The sequence below is a fragment of the Prionailurus bengalensis genome, chromosome D3 (assembly GCF_016509475.1).
Source record: "Prionailurus bengalensis isolate Pbe53 chromosome D3, Fcat_Pben_1.1_paternal_pri, whole genome shotgun sequence".
Taxonomy (NCBI): domain Eukaryota; kingdom Metazoa; phylum Chordata; class Mammalia; order Carnivora; family Felidae; genus Prionailurus; species Prionailurus bengalensis.
Genome location: NC_057356.1, coordinates 22,388,317 through 22,403,946, shown reverse-complemented (window position 1 = coordinate 22,403,946; position 15,630 = coordinate 22,388,317). Strand labels below are relative to the sequence as shown.

The 15,630-nt window shown below is 55.4% G+C and overlaps 1 protein-coding gene and 1 long non-coding RNA gene across 10 annotated transcripts; one reads left to right on the top strand and one right to left on the bottom strand.

Annotated features, from left to right (window-relative positions):
* The first annotated feature begins 76 nt into the window (after positions 1–76).
* CCDC157 (coiled-coil domain containing 157) lies at positions 77–14,484 on the top strand. 9 transcript variants are annotated; one of them, XM_043559276.1, is made up of 15 exons: positions 77–349; positions 1,076–1,196; positions 1,886–1,954; positions 2,845–2,958; positions 3,112–3,264; positions 5,568–5,829; positions 7,593–7,764; positions 8,522–9,167; positions 9,881–9,958; positions 10,333–10,523; positions 11,843–12,019; positions 12,186–12,354; positions 13,425–13,564; positions 13,978–14,066; positions 14,154–14,484. In XM_043559276.1, exons 6-15 carry the CDS (start codon positions 5,582–5,584, stop codon positions 14,401–14,403), a joined length of 2,160 nt encoding a protein of 719 aa, XP_043415211.1. In that variant the 5' UTR covers positions 77–349; positions 1,076–1,196; positions 1,886–1,954; positions 2,845–2,958; positions 3,112–3,264; positions 5,568–5,581; the 3' UTR covers positions 14,404–14,484. The 9 variants fall into 9 exon arrangements, with proteins under 9 accessions (XP_043415211.1, XP_043415215.1, XP_043415219.1 ...); XM_043559280.1 differs by lacking the exon at positions 1,076–1,196 and having other exon boundaries at positions 5,571–5,829; XM_043559284.1 differs by lacking the exon at positions 2,845–2,958 and having other exon boundaries at positions 1,094–1,196; positions 5,571–5,829; positions 11,852–12,019.
* LOC122470995 lies at positions 11,322–13,443 on the bottom strand. Its single transcript, XR_006294048.1, has 2 exons — positions 13,317–13,443; positions 11,322–11,513 (listed from the first exon to the last, which is right to left on the bottom strand). It is a non-coding gene; the product is annotated as an uncharacterized LOC122470995 (long non-coding RNA).
* Positions 14,485–15,630: the final 1,146 nt, after the last annotated feature.

Sequence of the window (15,630 nt, the reverse complement as noted above, 5' to 3'; positions counted from 1 at the left end):
CCGCACGGACGATACGACAAGCTCGCAAGATGGCGGCGGCCGAGAAAATCGTCGCCGGGGAGGAGAGGCTGACGCACTTCCGGGACCGCCCCTTCTTCGGATGCAACTTCCTGCCCCTTTCCTAGGGCTGCCGGAGCGAGACGCCGTTGCCATGGCAGCGGTCGGGGCACCAGGCTAGGATTTGTAGGCGATCACAGCAGCAGCAGGCGCGCAGGGGACAGTTCATGAGCCGACCAGACACTGGGGCTGAGGCTGCAACGCAGGAGACTGGGGAGACGTCCTATATCACCCTCCGGACACTCTCCGCCCGCACCTCACGACCTTGGCTCCCCTCTCCTTTAGTCCTAAGGTGGGTTCCTCGCTCCCTCACATTGGCCTGTCCCTTTGGAGAGCCCCTTCCCCTCGAGGCTGCCTTCTGAAAACCCCGCCTTCCTTCTCCCTTAAACTCCTCTTTTACTTCAGGTCCACCTTCTCTATACCCCCTTCCCAAGTCCCAAGCCCTAATTCCCACTGGTCCCTTTTCCCGTGGGACTGCCTTTCTTAGGTTCCACCCTCTACCTCCCATAGTCCCGCCCTCAAGCCCCACAGACCATCTCAAATCAATACCTTTTCAGGTGCGTTCCTGCTGACCCTAGCTTCCCCGAGGCTCACCTCGAATCCCGCCCATTCCACTTCCTCTCCTGAGATACTGTCTTCTTTGTCCCGTCACCCCTCCCTCCCAGCTCCTGAATCCGGGCTGGCTTTTGCCCTGTCTGGATAGTTTAACAGTTTCTTCACCTGTGAAATGGAGCCCGGGTAGGAAGAGATGCCCTCCCAAGTGTCTTACCCTAGCCCTCTTTCTCACACGCACACACTCCATAGCTGGTTTATGTCATTGTTGTTATTATTAATGTAGAACGATGATAGCTAGGATTTATTGACCCTGTGCCAAACACTACATGCTTTACATCACTTATTTCTTATAGCAACTTATTTACAGATGAGAACAGTGAAGTTTTGAGTTGGTGGAGTGGAAATCCAAACCCATTCTTGTTCCTTTACTAGTGCAGCTACTTATTCCTTTGTCTTCATTCAGGTCCTTTATTATCCCCAGGGATCCAGGCAATTAGCAATCCTGAGTCAGAGGCTGTCAACTCGTTTTAGAATTTCCAAAGTGTTTGATGACCTTGAATCTCAGCAGGGGCACTGGCCAGGAGGTAGGCAAGATCTTTTTTTTTTTTTAAACGTTTATTTATTTTTGAGAGACAGAGACAGAATGCGAGCTGGGGAGGGGCAGAAAGATAGGGACACTCAGAATCCTATGCAGGCTCCAGACTCTGAGCTGTTAGCACAGAGCCTGACGCAGGGCTCAAACCCAAGAACCTCGAGATGATGACCTGAAATGATGACCTGAGCCGAAGTCAGACGCTTAACAGACTGGGCCACCCAGGCACCCCAGAGGTGGGCATAATCTTTACCAGAGGGGTAGGGTCCTATGGCTCAGAGAAGGAAAGAGCTTTCATGTTGAATGGGAGTGGAAGAAAGGCCCCTTCCCTTCTCTGCAAGTCAAAAGTCCACCTTAAGCATGAGGGAACTTAGAGGCAGGGTTTGCTCCTCCTTCCTCAGGGCAATGTTAGCATAATTAGTGCCATCACCTATATGATCTCAGTCAGTACAGGGCTGGCAGCTTCAGGCTGAGGGTTCCACTCAAGACCCAGGAATTACAGAGAAAGCCCATGTCAAATGCTTCTTCACTTGACACAAAACTAAGTGGTTCTCAAAACACGTTTGTAACTGCAAATCTCTAGTGTTCAGAAGAAAACGACGGGTGGTAACCTTGGATATTTTTCAGTGTTGTTTTCCTTTCACATATTACTGATGCTTTGGCATTTGTTCTACTTAACAGAACCAGAGTTCAGGAGTTGATATCTCAAATGGTCCCAGATGGCAGCTATAGTTATTTGAGGGTGAACAGGTCAGTGTTTCTTGATGTCTTCACAAGCAAGCTCCTGAGTTCCAGGTGCTTTGCCACCTGCATATGCCTCCTGCCAGGATGGGATTGCTTGCCTTATTTATTTCCTCCCTCCCATTCCAGGAAGGAAACCCAGAATCTTTCAGTCTGTTTTTTGTTTGTTTCTGCCTCATTCCTTGGGGATATAAATAAAATCTCACAGGTGGCAATATCTCACGAGAGGCGGTCACCGCGGCAACATGAGTTTGCGGGATGTGGGCCAGTGTGTGTTTATGAGTGTTGTAGGGTGGATACTCATTGCCCCGTGGGTGGAACTGACAGAACTGACACACCAAAGACCTGCCCCCCGTAGGGGTCCTCAGAGGTGGTCCCTGGGGACAGGGCTCTGTGCGTCCTTCTCTGTCTGTATTCTTGACACAGTGCCCAGCATTCATAGGTGCTCAGTCACCATTTGCTTCGTGAACACACAGGATGTGACCCTCTATACCTGCACTGTCCAGTACAATAGCCACCAGTCCATGTGGTGGTGCATTTGAAGATGGTGGCTGGTCCAAATTGAAATGTGCTGTGTCACATAGACACTGGATTTTGAGACCGAATGTGGAAAAGACTGTAAAATAATCTCCTTAATAATGTTATTTTGATTTCATGTTGGAGTGAGAGTATTTGGGGTTTATTAGGTTAAATAAAATATATAGTTAAAATTAACTTACCTGTTTCTTTTTACTTTTTTACGGCTAGTAGAAAATTTAAAATCCCATATAAGGCTAGCATTACAATTCTTTTGGACAGTGCTGCTCTAGAAGCAGCATGGCCTGAAGACAGAACAGAAATGTTGGACTCAAGAATCCTAGCTCCCTGAGTGACCTCAGGTTAATCCCCTAACTTTCCAGAGCCTCAGGTTCCTCACCTGTGTAAAGGAGGCAGATTCAGGAAGTAACACACACTAGGTCCTTGTGGTCAGGGCCTAACACCATTAAAGTACAACCTCTGTGCTCAGGCTCAAGGTAGGTGGCCCCACATGTGCTTTCTCTCACTCCATTCCTCTAGCCTGGGACACCCTCTTCTTCTTCTGGGACAGGCTCCTCCCTGCCCCCACCCCACCCCAGGAAGTCTCCCTGAGTGCCCACTCACTCACTCTTGCCTTCATCCATTCCCAGACACTGAAGAGCTACTTGGGGCCAGCCCTGCACTGGATATAGGAAGCCAGGGACCTGGATGAGCCTCTGACCCTGAACCCCAGAGCCCACAGGCTAGTCTGACAGCCAGACATACTCGGGCATTCAGCTTCACCGGCAGGCACCTGTGCAGAGGTGAGGACAGGGCCCAAGTCCTCTGGGAGGCCAGAGAGGCCAGCTCAGCCCTCAGGAATCACCTCTGGGTGCCTTTGAGCATCCCAGGAGCTGTGGGCACAAGCAGTCCCTCAGGTCTCTCAGCCCAGGTGGCCAGGTCATACCACAGTGAACTTAAAAGACAGTCCATGCACTTGTAGAGAAACAGACTGCTAACTACAAATAATTATTCAAATAATAATTCAGTGCCAGTGTGGCGTATGCTGGGAGGAAAAAGAACAGAGTGCTCTGAGAATGTGTAACAGGTGAACTCACCTGGCCTCGGGACCTGAAGGAAGGTGTCTTATCTAGAGAAAGTGTCGGAAGGTGAGGGCACATTCTGGATGGTAAAATGCTGAAGTGGGAACAGACCACACAGGGGCAGAGCCCAAGGAAGTGTTCCAGTGTTTATGCTGTAGAAAGCCATTCAAGAGTTCTAGGCTGGGGGGTGAGTTGCCTTTTAAATGATCACTCTGGCCATATACAGAATGAATGGACGAGGTGGTGCTGGGCAGAGGGACGAGGGTGACTCCTAAGGGAGGCAGTGGCGGTGGTCTAGGGAGAAGATGGGGTGTGGAGCAGCACTAACGAACACGGTGGTAGGTTCTCAGTGTGGTCTGGACACAGGATTGGCAGCACTAGGCGCTTGGATGTGAGGGTAAAGGAAGGGAGTACAAGGAAGTGTCCAGTTGCACATAGTGGGGTGCCATTTTCTGAGATGAGTGAGGTTGGGATAGAAATAGGTTGGAGGGGGGCGCCTGGGTGGCGCAGTCGGTTAAGCGTCCGACTTCAGCCAGGTCACGATCTCACGGTCCGTGAGTTTGAGCCCCGCGTCGGGCTCTGGGCTGATGGCTCGGAGCCTGGAGCCTGTTTCAGATTCTGTGTCTCCCTCTCTCTCTGCCCCTCCCCCGTTCATGCTCTGTCTCTCTCTGTCCCAAAAATAAATAAACGTTGAAAAAAAAAAAAATTAAAAAAAAAAAAAAAAAAAAGAAATAGGTTGGAGGAAGAGAAACTTCTGTACCAGGCCTGGACTTGCTGGGAATCAGGGAAACCAACCATGACCTAAATACTGCCCAAGCAGCCCATGCAGGGAAGGGAAGAGCTATGGTACAAGGAAGTGCTTTCTGCTGCTAAGAAACCCACAAAGGACAAGAGACCCTGCTGCAGGGTGGGGAAGAACCAGGGCTGCCCAGCTCTGAACAGAGGGAAGAGGGTGAAACTGGCAGGGCTTGCGATGAGCCAATGGAGGGGCAGGACAGTGTCATGCTTTTCCACCTTCTGAGTCAAGGACCAGGAACCATTTGTCACTTTCTTCAGATGTCCACAGATTCCAGAGATGGACAAGAAGCATTCTGTATGGGCTGCAGGGGGAAAGGGGACATATAGAAGGCAGGCAGTGGCTCCAGACAAGGATGGTCTTTGTTGTTGCTACTGCTAATAACAGTAATCACAAGAATAATGTTTATTATTGCTTGAGCACTTTTACTGGTGTCTTGCCCTAGAGGGTGGTCAGGGAGGGCTTCCTGAAGGAGGTGATATCCAGGAAGCCCAAAGGATGAGAGGAATTAGCGGGGTGATGGGAATTGAATGGGGAAAGCATGATATAGACAGAGAGACAGATCGGGCCCAGGTTTAGAAATGAGTGCTGGCACTTGAACTGCTGTTTGGAGCTGATGGTGGTTGGGACGCAGAGTATGGCAGTGGGGGAGATGTGGCCAGAGGTGGCCTTTCTCCCAAGGGAGTCCTGAGGGGTGTTGGCCGGTGTGACATGCTCGGGTCGGGTTTGGCCCAGATCTGTAGAGCTGAAGTGCGTCAGTTGGAGGGATCAGACCTGTGGCCCTGCTGGAAGATGCTGCAGCTGTCCAGGCAGGAGCTGACAGTGGCCCAGCATGATCCAGCCCTTCCTGTCACCCTGTAACTACCACTCTCTTTTAGGTGTCAGTTGCCTGTTCAGTGGTTTGCTCAGGGAGAGAAGGACTATAGGTACTTGTTCATAGCTGTATCTGCCCAGCCTTTAGCAGGGGTCTGGCACACCTGGGCCCTTGGAGGGACTCCTGGAGCTATGGAATTGGCAGTGTGGGCATTGCGTTGGGGGGATGAGAGGGACTTTGGTAAAGTCTACCCACCAGCAGGTACCAAAGGGCCCATGACCCAGGCCTGGGAAAGACTTTTCCCCAGGGTCTAGGTTGGACTTTCGGCCTAAGAACAGGGCAGATCGGGGTTTTAGGAAGTTTCCTCCAGCAGCAGCCACATGGCTCTGGCTAACGGGGATCCTCTCTGCTCAGCAGGAGCCACGAGGATGGCGCACTTGCTGGGCAGCCAGTCCTGCATGGACAGCCTGCGCAAGGACCTCACCGACTTACAGGGCGCCATTGTGGATGTGTTCTCTCGTGCTGGGCCTGTGCGCTTCCCCTCCTGGAAGTTCCCTGACCGTGTGGCTTGCGACCTGGACATGGTGGCCCTGCTAGAGCATTATGACCATGTGCCAGGTGACCCCGAGTTCACGCAGCTGTCCCATGCTGTTCTGCTGGAGCTGGTCATCGACAGGTGAGGGCCTCCACCAAACCTGGTGATCTCAGGATGCTGGCATCTGCCCCTTAAACCAGTAGACCAGCCTTGGGATCCCCCTCAGCAGGGATAATGTTGGTGACAATAATCACCTTTAACTGAGTACCTGTCAGGAGGCTGGTCAGTTCAAGGCCCTCATAGTGATCTCTTCTGTCATGTGCTGTACTTTCCTATCGTGCCTGCCTCAGGGCGTTGCCAGCAACCTCCCCCCCCCCCCACCCCGACCCCACCACAACAACTGCCTCTCCAGCTGCCGTCGCTGCCTCCTGAGGGTTTCTGTGCCTTGGGGACACCACGGCTGCTGCTCAGAGTTTCCATCCCAGGCTCTTTTTCCTGGTGTCTTGTGGGCTATGCTATTCTCTGTGTCACAAGGTCAGACATGGGATATGTTTTTCCAGACTCTGGCCCTGCTGGGAAGAGGCCAGCAGATTGCCCTGAAGCCCCCCACTTCCACACTATCATTAAACGTAACATGGTCATCAGGCTTCCACTTCCTGGGGCCCGAAACCCAGGCTCCCTGTGCTCCAAATCCATACGCATACCGAAGTCATGGGGGCCTGATAGGCAAGGACACCAGTGGTCTGGGGATGACCTGCCTGGGGACAGAGAAGCCAGGGTAACCACTTAGAAGAACCCCCAGTATGAAAGCATTATTTGGAGCCTGTGAAAGGCTAAACACAGATAAGCACAGAACACACCTTCCTTTCTCTGTGCCTTTACATACACTGTGCCCTCTGCTCGAGCACCCCTGCCCAGCCCTTCCTGGTCCGGCCAAGCCCCACTCATCCATCAAGGCCCAGTCTACCTATGCCCCTGGGGAAGCTGTTGCTGACATGTCTTCTCCACTCCCTCTGTCAAGGCCATGCTCTGTCTTCTTTCCAGGCTCTTCCCCCTGCCCCCCACCCCCACCCCGCCAGTGCTGCCCAGCCCTGCAGCAGACACAGCTGTCCCCATTCACAGAGGAAGACACCTTGGCCCAGAAAGGGGTGGGCCCTGGAGGCATTTGGTGCATCCTCCCCAGGCCTTCTCTGCCCAAGGCCCCGATGGGTTTAGGATGACCCTTCTGCACTCGGAACAAGAGAAGGTGGCTTACCTGCCCAGTATGCTCTGTAAACATAATTCCTCTTCCTTTAAAATAGCTTGGTTCCCATGCAGATCCAAGCTCATCCTTCTAATGCCTCTCTTCCTTAAAAGTAGCCTGACTCTAATTTTGAACACTGAGGTTAACATAGACACCCAGCTGTCTTCATGTGTCCCATGTCACAGGAGCAGCTTGCCCTGCAGGAAACCCTGACTAGAATCAGGAAACTCCAGGGCACGCCTGCCCTGCATGCTCGCCCTGAAGCTGTGGGCAGGCCCTTTCCCCTCTCAGAGTCTCTGCTCTGTCCTCTGTAAGGTGAAGGCTCTGAGCCATGTGATGTAATGCAGCCACCCACCCAGCACCTTCCGAGCACTCACAGCACAACTGAAGCAAGACCCTGTCTCCCAGAGCATCCCAGTGTAGTGGGGAACAGCCAGGTAGCAGTGCTGTTACCCAGGAAGCCTGGAAGAGGCCCCCCAAGCGCAGCCCTCTGGGAGGGCTTCCTAGAGGAAGTGGCTCTTGGATTGGGTTTGAAGCTGGTCCAGTAGAGCACATTTTAAGGCCCTCTAAGTCCTCAGAGCCAGAGGCTGCTAGTTGCATGGTGTGTAGGCATGCCTGCACCAGGCTCTACCCTAGCTGACCCTCCCGTCTCTGCCCACAGGCTCCTGCTGCTGCTTCAGAGCTGTGCCAGCTACTTGGAGAACCTTGGTTCAGAGCAAACGGTGCCCTCTGCCCAGGCCGTGGGGCGCTGCATGTCTGTGGGGCTCACAGCGCGGTGCTTTTGGAACAGCCTACTGAGGCTGGGCATGCTTTACAAGCAGGCAGCCCCACAGGTGGGTTGTCTCCCCCTCACTCCCCAACCATGGCCACCCTCATACCTGCCGCAGTCCCAGCTTCCTTGCACACCATGTGTGTACCACATCCTTTGCTGGCCCCGTGCTTCCTGAAGGAGATAGTATCAACTCTGGAGCCTTCCTATCAATGCCAAATACAGTACGCAGTTAGCAATGCAGGCCTCAGGGGTCATGTCTGGGCTACCTGGCTCTGGTCTTTATGCATGGGACTTTGGGGAAAATCCCTACCTACTCTGAACCTCAGTTTGTTCATCTGTACAGTGGGAATAATAGCAATTCCTACCTCTCGGGGCGTTGTTGGGTAATACTGTTAATGTTAGCCCCATTTGTTATGGCTTATCTCGTAATCTTCACAAACTCCAGTGAAGGGGAGGAAAGGAAACAGGGGGGATGAAAGGAAACAGGGAGGAAAGGAAAACTGCGAGCAGCTACGGTGACCTGACAGCAAGCAAGTCCACTAGGCAAGACCCCAGTAACTGGCAGCTGCAGCTTCACTGTTAGACACCTAATGCCATGCATGTAACTACACGGAGCCTAGGGCAGGGGGCAGCAGAGAAGGGGCCTTGGCTTGGTAAATTGAGGCAGTAGAAAGGAGAAGTTTCTCTCTCTCATTCACATTGGTGTCAGATAATGAGGGTCTGAATATCAGGAGAGGCTGTCACAATATCCCCAGGAAACTGGTCACCTTCCAGGCCTGTCTCCCTCATCTGCTTTCCCTTTCTTTTCCTGACCACAGAAAAGGGTAAACCAAGGAGAGACCCTCACCTCCAAGCCCACAGCCAAGGGTGAGCCAGCCAGGAGCCCTGAATTTGTGACTGCCAAGTTCATCAAGCCCCCCTCCCCAATGCCGGGCTCACCCCAGACCTGCCAGGAGCCAGACAGCCTCCCTGCCAGAGTATCCCTGCAATGTCCAGCCAGGACCGTCAAGAACAGTAGGAGCGTCCACTCCCAGACTGTGGAGACAGCCCTGGTGCCCTGTGATGCATGCATCAGTGTCCAGGGAAGCCTGCAGGAGGTGGGCAACATGGTCATCAGCCTATGTCAGAGCCAGAACTTGCCCTCGTCCTTAGGCCAGTTCCAGCAGCTGGTGCAGGACAACATGGGGCTCAGGCCGCTGCCGGCCGCCACCATGGGCCACTGGGCGGCAGAGCAGAGCAAAGACCTGACACGCCTCAGTAAGCATGTGGGGGCCCTCGCTCAGCTTGTTGGGCCCCTTAGGGCCCAGCTGGAGGAGGCTGAGGGCCAGAAGGATGGACTGAGGAAGCAGGTGGGCGAGCTGGAGCAGGCACTGCAGCAGGAGCAGGGGGAACGGCGGCGACAGGCAGATGAAGCCGCGCAGCGCCTGGTGGAGTGGGAGCACAACAAGCAGCAACTGCTCACAGGTCTGTGCCCCAGACCCCGGACCCTTAGTGCCCAAGGCTCTGCTATGGCCTTAGCGCGGGCTCTCCCAAAAGCGGCCCCCACAACAGGGCTGCAGGTATCAGTAGTCGGTGTAAAGAAACCCAGGCTAAGGAGTGGGCAAGAGACACAGAGGGAAGGCAACTCATCAAGCTGGTGACACTGCAGGCAACTGGAGCTTGATCCCAATGGGGAACACTGGAGCTGGTGGTATAGAACATGCACCTCAGAGCTGCCCCATAGGAGGGTGAGGGAGCCAGGGAATTAATCCACTCACTCCGGTGTCACTGAAGTAGCTCCTGGCAGAGCTACTCCCCTGGCACCTCCAGCCAGCAGAGCAGCCTCTTTGGCTTCAGTGGAAGCCGTCAGGCAAAGGTACAGCTATGGCACCAGAAATGGGCCAGCACCCACTGATGCGGTGTGGCCTGACGGATTTGGGCAAGCCACTGCCTTTTCTCAGCCTGTTGCCTCTGTGGAGGACACTAAGGCCCAGAGAGGTATAGAAGCATGGCAGTCAGCCAGTAGATAGGGTAAATGGGGGCCCAGGCCTCCTGGCATCTCCCTAGAGCTTCTACAAGCTCAGGGAGCCCCTCTGCACGGCAACAGCTGCCACTGCTTTGCAGGGTACACCGGGTGTGAAGGCACTGGCCAGGGCCAAGGGAGCCTCTGAAAGACCCCTCTCTCTCGGCTGCCATAGAAACAAGTGACCTCAGGATGAAGGTGGCCACCCTGGAGAGGGAGCTGAAGCAGCAACAGGAGTCCATGCAGGCTGTGGGTGAGGAGTCCCATTGTGTGGCCCTGAACCCCGTGCCATGTGCTCGGTGGTGCAGCAGGATGAGCACCCTCCATCTCTGTCCCCTGGGCTTCTGGGGCAGAGAAAGGGAACCACAAGGAGAGTGGGCCTGACTGGCCACGCTGTTGGGTGACGGCCAGAGTTGGGGTGCCACCTCCCGCCCAAAGAGCACCTTCTATTTTCACAACCCACTTCAGGCAGTGTTCAGGGCCCCATTTTGTGGCTGAGGACACTGAGACCCAGAGATGAGACCCCTCCGCACCCCACCTCAGGTCCCATCCGGGTCAGAGGCAGCATAGGGACTTGCACCCAGGCTTCCCTGCACTACCCTTTCCCATGCCCACCCAATCCTGCAGAGACCAAGGCCCGGCAGCTTCAAGAGGAGGCCGAGCGCAGGGCAGAGGCCGAGAGGCAGGTACACCGGCTGGAGGAGCAGGTGCAGGTGCTGGCAGGGCGGCTGGATGGGGCCAGCCAGCAGATCCGCTGGGCCAGCACAGAGCTGGACAAGGAGAAAGCCCGAGTTGACAGCATGGTCCGCCACCAGGAGGTGAGGCCCCCAGCACCTGAGGGTATCTGCAACGTGGGCTGCAGGAAGAGAGAGCTCCATTGGTGGGGTGTGGGGGGTTATCCGTGTAGGGTACCTACTCCCCAGCATGCACCCAGGTTGTTTGATTTTTACCAAGAGTCTGAGCCTTTCCCTGAGCCCTGGGCCCTGGGGAAACAGTGATCCAGGAACAGATATAGCCAAAGGAGGCCTTGTTCTGGAGGAGCTCCCCACCCAGTGAGGACAAGCAGTTGGGCCACCGTAGTTCTGCTGCCAGATGGCTAACAGGGGCAGGAAAAGTACTGCAGGAGTCTACAGAGGGACAGGCACATCTGCCTGTGGGAGTCCAGGATGGCTTCTGGGAGGAAGTGGCCTTTAAACTGGATGCCAAGGGCTGGTGATTAGTCCATCAGTCAGAGGAAGGATAGGGAGGGCAAGGGTGAGCCGAAGCCCAGAAAACAGCTGTGCCCTCGGCATTGGAGCCTTGCAGGAACCCTCAAGAGTATGGCTGAGGGAGCAAGTAACCTGCCACCTAGAGAAGGGGATAGGTCTGGGGACTGTCCTGACTGTTCTTAGTCTCAGAGGCTCATTTGGGAAGCCAAGACCCCAGGTGGAAGTCCCCAGCATCAGGCATGGCCCAGTATGGGAAAGCCTGTCAACTGCAAGCAGGTGCTTTTCTCAGTGCCCTGCAAACAGTCATGGTCACCGTGCATCAGGTGTGTGTAGTGATCCAGATGGTAGGCTTCAGTCTCTGGAGCCCTCTTGTTCTTATTCCTCATCACAACAGAAGGAGGCAGATACTCTTGTCATATCCCTATTTTATGGATAAGGAAACAGGCTCAGTGAGATTAAGGAAATTGCCAAAGCTGCACAGCTAGCCAGAGGTAGAGCCAGGACTCAGAACGGACCAGCTTTGGTTCTTCCTGCTTTGCACTCAGTGGGTGTCAGGAAATGTGGGTCCCAAGTGACATGGGCTGATGGGACACTGAAGACCTAAGGAGAGGAAGAAAAGCATATTGCCCAGAATGCCTCTCTGAGTGGAGACTGTGACTGTAAAGAAGGGGGCGAGACTGATAATGAATTGGCCAACTGCTCTACAAAGGGGCAGCGGTCTGCAGGTTGGGGGGCTTGGCCCTGACTGGCCTGGGGGTATACATTAGGGTATACAGCTGTGTTCCCTGTGCCCCTTCTTCTGCATGCTTGTGCACAGCCTCCCCTCTACACAGGCAGGGCACAAGGGAGAGGGCTTGGAGGGTCAAAGATACCATAGCCTTCTTTGTACCAGCCGGCTGGGCCTCACCCGCCTGCCCACCCCGGCTCAGTCCCTGCAGTCCAAACAGCGAGCCCTGCTGCAGCAGCTGGACAGCCTGGACCAGGAACGTGAGGAGTTGCGGGGCAGCCTGGACGAGGCCGAGGCCCAGCGGGCCCACGTGGAGGAGCAGCTGCAGAATGTACGGAGCGAGAGGGAGCAGGGGCAGAGCCAGCTCCTGGCCCAGCAGGTGGGAGCGGGCAAGGCAAGGGTGTGGGATGGCTCTTCCCTTTCACCAGAGGGGTATCCAGCCAGCTGAGTGCCTATGGGCCAGTCCCCTGTCTGGATGGGAAGGGGGTGTCCCCAGGGGAGTCAAGAGCCATTCCTTGGACAAGACAAGGCTCTCCCTGCCCCAGGAGCTACTGCAGAGCCTGCAGCGGGAGAAGCAAAGCCTGGAGCAGACCACGACAGATCTGCAGTTGACCATATCGGGGATGGAACGGGAGCTCGTGGAGCTGAGGGAGCGGGAGCGACTGCTGGTGGCCTTCCCAGACCTGCACAGACCCATCGAGGCCCAGATCCCAAGTAGGGACCCAGAGGTGGTGGAAAGGGCATATCAGGGCCCGGACAGGCAGCTGAGGGTTCACCTGGGCAAGACACTGGGTCTGCAACTCCCCAGCCTGCAGCGTGGCCCCTACCGAGCTCCCAGGACACACAGTGCATCATCCACTCTGTGTAGATGGGGACACAGAAGCCCAGAGGTGAGGTGACCACCCACTGTCACACAGCTGAGTCCAATGTACAGTTGTAACACCGCAGCCTGTGTTCTTTACCATGTCACATGCCAGTCCTTGCTCAACTTCCTCGTGTCCCCCATCCTGGTGTCTCCCCAAACCACACCACGGAGCCAGCTCCAGGGGTACAGCCCCAGTTGTCCAGTGTCATGCAGCCCATGGCACAGGAGTGCTAGTTACCCATCTTAGCAGAGGACTGGATGCCAGGCAACCTGGGTTCTCATTCCAGCCCCTCCAGCCCTCACCCAAATGGATGGGGGTGAATCCATTTGCAAGGCTGCCAGGAAGGTCCACCACAATTTAGTGGTCCTGAGCACTGTGTTCCAGGCCCTTCCACTGTCCCTTCATCTGCCCCACAAGGCGGGCAAGAGCCCTTTTACAAACCGTGAAACTGAGAACCACAGCAAGCAACAACTTGCTCAGGTTCATAGAGTCAGAAAAGAAACCTCCATCCCCCAAGTGGTGAGAAAGAACGTCTTTGCTGAATTCCTGTGACTCATACCCAAGAAGAGCTGGCTGTGTGACTTTGGACAGCTCACTGTCTCTCTGGCCCTCTGAAAACAGGCGGCTTTGGCAGAGATTCACTCTCTTGCCTAGTTACAAAGTCTTCAGTGAGCTGGAGGTCCCACCCAGCTGTCAGATTCCACAATGCTGCAGTCACCTCCCAGCAAGTAGGGGTGGGAAGCAGAGACAAGGCCTCAGGAGAAGGAAGATGAGGTGGAAGGCTCAGTGCACTGACTGTGCTCAGCTCACCTGTGCTTGCCAGGCCACCAACCCAAGCCATACCTCAGCTGGCATGTGTGCCCTCTGAGGTCCTGTTCCACGGGTTGGGGTGAGGTACCAGAGAGCTTGTCTCCATAGGCTCCGGCAATGTTACAGACGACATGGAGAGGCAGGTGCAGGCCAACGACATCCGCATCCGGGTCCTGCAGGAGGAGAATGGGCGGCTCCGGTCTATGCTGTCCAAAATCCGGGAAGTAGCCCAGCAGGGCGGCCTTAAGGTGGGCATCTTGGCTCCCCAACCTGAGAGGGACGACCCTTGGAGACTTGGAGGAGGTACCTAACTGGCAGGTCTTCAGACCCCACCCTGGGAACCTGTTGAAAGCCTGCCTCATCACGTGGCTTACACAGGTTTCAAGCAGGCATGAGAGTGTTACAGTGCCTGCCAGCTCCAAATTTCCCCCTCCAGTCCTTGGTACCTTTATTTCAAGTGCAACCTGGAGCTTGTCAGAAAGCAAAACGTCCCACACTTACTGCAGCTGGGGTAGCCCTGGAAGGCTTCCCAAACCCTGCCCCTCAGAGGAAGGGTGTGGGTACAGGTTTGGGCCCTCCCTCTCCTCCATGGTGATGATACCCTCTCTGAACAGTACAGAGAATTTCCTGAGCCTTTCTGATATTGGTTTTTTTTTTGCAGCTGATTCCACAGGACCAGCTCTGGGCCCCTCACAACAAGGGCATCCACGGAGCAGCGCCCCTGGCCCAGGCCCAGAACGCAACCCCAGGGTGAGTAAGGCTTTGCCAGAGGTGGGGCAGATAGGTGGGCTGGTCCCCCTTACTCACAGGGGATCTTGCCATCTGGTCCTCCCTCAGGCCCCCGGACAGGCAGCACCTGCCCAGCAGCAGGACAGCCAGTGCGGGCAGGACCCTACCGTGCCAGCTCCGGGCATCCCCACCTCAGCAGCCCTGCAGCCGGCCCAGCAAGCCCTCCTTGGAGGACATGACCCACTCGACCAACTGTGCTCAGAACCCCATCCGGGCCTTGGCCAGGCTGAGGAGGAGACTGTCACCAGGCCAACGCCAGGCCAGCCCTGCACATCAGCCCCAGGAGCGGCCCACGTAGCCTGCTGTGGGGTGGGGCTAGAGGGCAGGTGTCTGGCAACCCACTCAATGTAATAAAGCCTTGGCCATCTGCCCACAGCAACCTTGATCTCAAAGCCCTGGCTGAGCCAGGGGAAGAGTCCTTCCTTCCCCTTTCTGGGCAGGGACCACCTAGTCCCCGGTCATGCAGGTCACCTGCCAGGAGAGGCCTGGCACACTGTGGGCCCTCAGTAAATGGGTGCTACCTGCCTCTGTCCTGACAGGGCAATGGGAGAAGAGGGCACACCAAGGACAGAAAGAAGCTCTAGTACCTGGGCCAGGTGAAAGGCCCACAGCAAGGGCAAAAGGGTGATGTGGAGTCGGTGATTCCTACCAATGAAGAGCAAGGTCAGGGTAGGGGGTATGTCAGGGAAGGAGAGCAGCTGCCAAGGTAGGCCCAGTGAGGATGTATGAGGCAGAAGGGTGTCAGAGAACAGGGTCCCGGCTCTGGGCTCACAGAAGCAGACAAAGGGCAGGGAAGCCTTCCCCAGCCCCAGACTGGGCCTGGGACCTCCTGCCCCAGCTCTGAATCTGGGATGAGGACATTGAGGACCCAAGAAAGGCAGCCCTCCTTTTACTGAGGATCTGTTCACCTTCAAGAAATGTAGGCGTTTTCTAAATCCAGGAGGTTGGATTCCTAGAAGGCAGGGCAAGGCCTCATCTAATCAGACACCCAGCAAGCCCTGGCTTCCCAGGCCTGTCTCCTAAGACCTGGGCATAGATGCTACCAGCCACACCAGGCCCATGGTCCAGTTTTCCTCACGAAGCCTCCAGCCTGCCCTAAGTTACCTCATCAGTGAAGGATAAGCTCTAAGGCCTTACTGAGGACTTCTCAGGGTAGGCACTCTCAGCTTCCTGTGACATTTTACCCTGGTGAGGAGGCCAGCACGTAGTGTGCCTCAATTTACAGAGAAGGGTTGAGAGGGGCCATGTGTGTAGCTCAACTGGCATGGCCACTGTCTGCCCGACTCTCGCTTCTGTGGAGCCCGGCGGTCCTGGGATGCCCTGGCCCTGTCCCTTATAGGTGAGAGCCAGCCCTTGGGGTGGGATCCCTGAGGTAGGAGGCATGGGCCCCAGGGGGAGGACCTGTCACAGCTCAGCTCCCCTCTGCTCACAGTTCTGTAGGTCAGAAGTCCAGGCCCTGTGGCTGGGTTCTCCATTCAGGATCTTAGAAGACTCACATCAAAATATCTGCCAGGTTACATTCCTT

Bases quoted from the DNA above. Each gene is read 5' to 3' on its own strand.
- CCDC157 (XM_043559283.1), top strand. From the start codon at position 5,582: ATGGCGCACTTGCTGGGCAGCCAGTCCTGCATGGACAGCCTGCGCAAG. The intron at 12,020-12,185 runs GTGGGAGCGGGC...TCCCTGCCCCAG, and splicing joins GCCAGCTCCTGGCCCAGCAG to GAGCTACTGCAGAGCCTGCA. The intron at 12,355-13,424 runs GTAGGGACCCAG...TTGTCTCCATAG, and splicing joins CATCGAGGCCCAGATCCCAA to GCTCCGGCAATGTTACAGAC.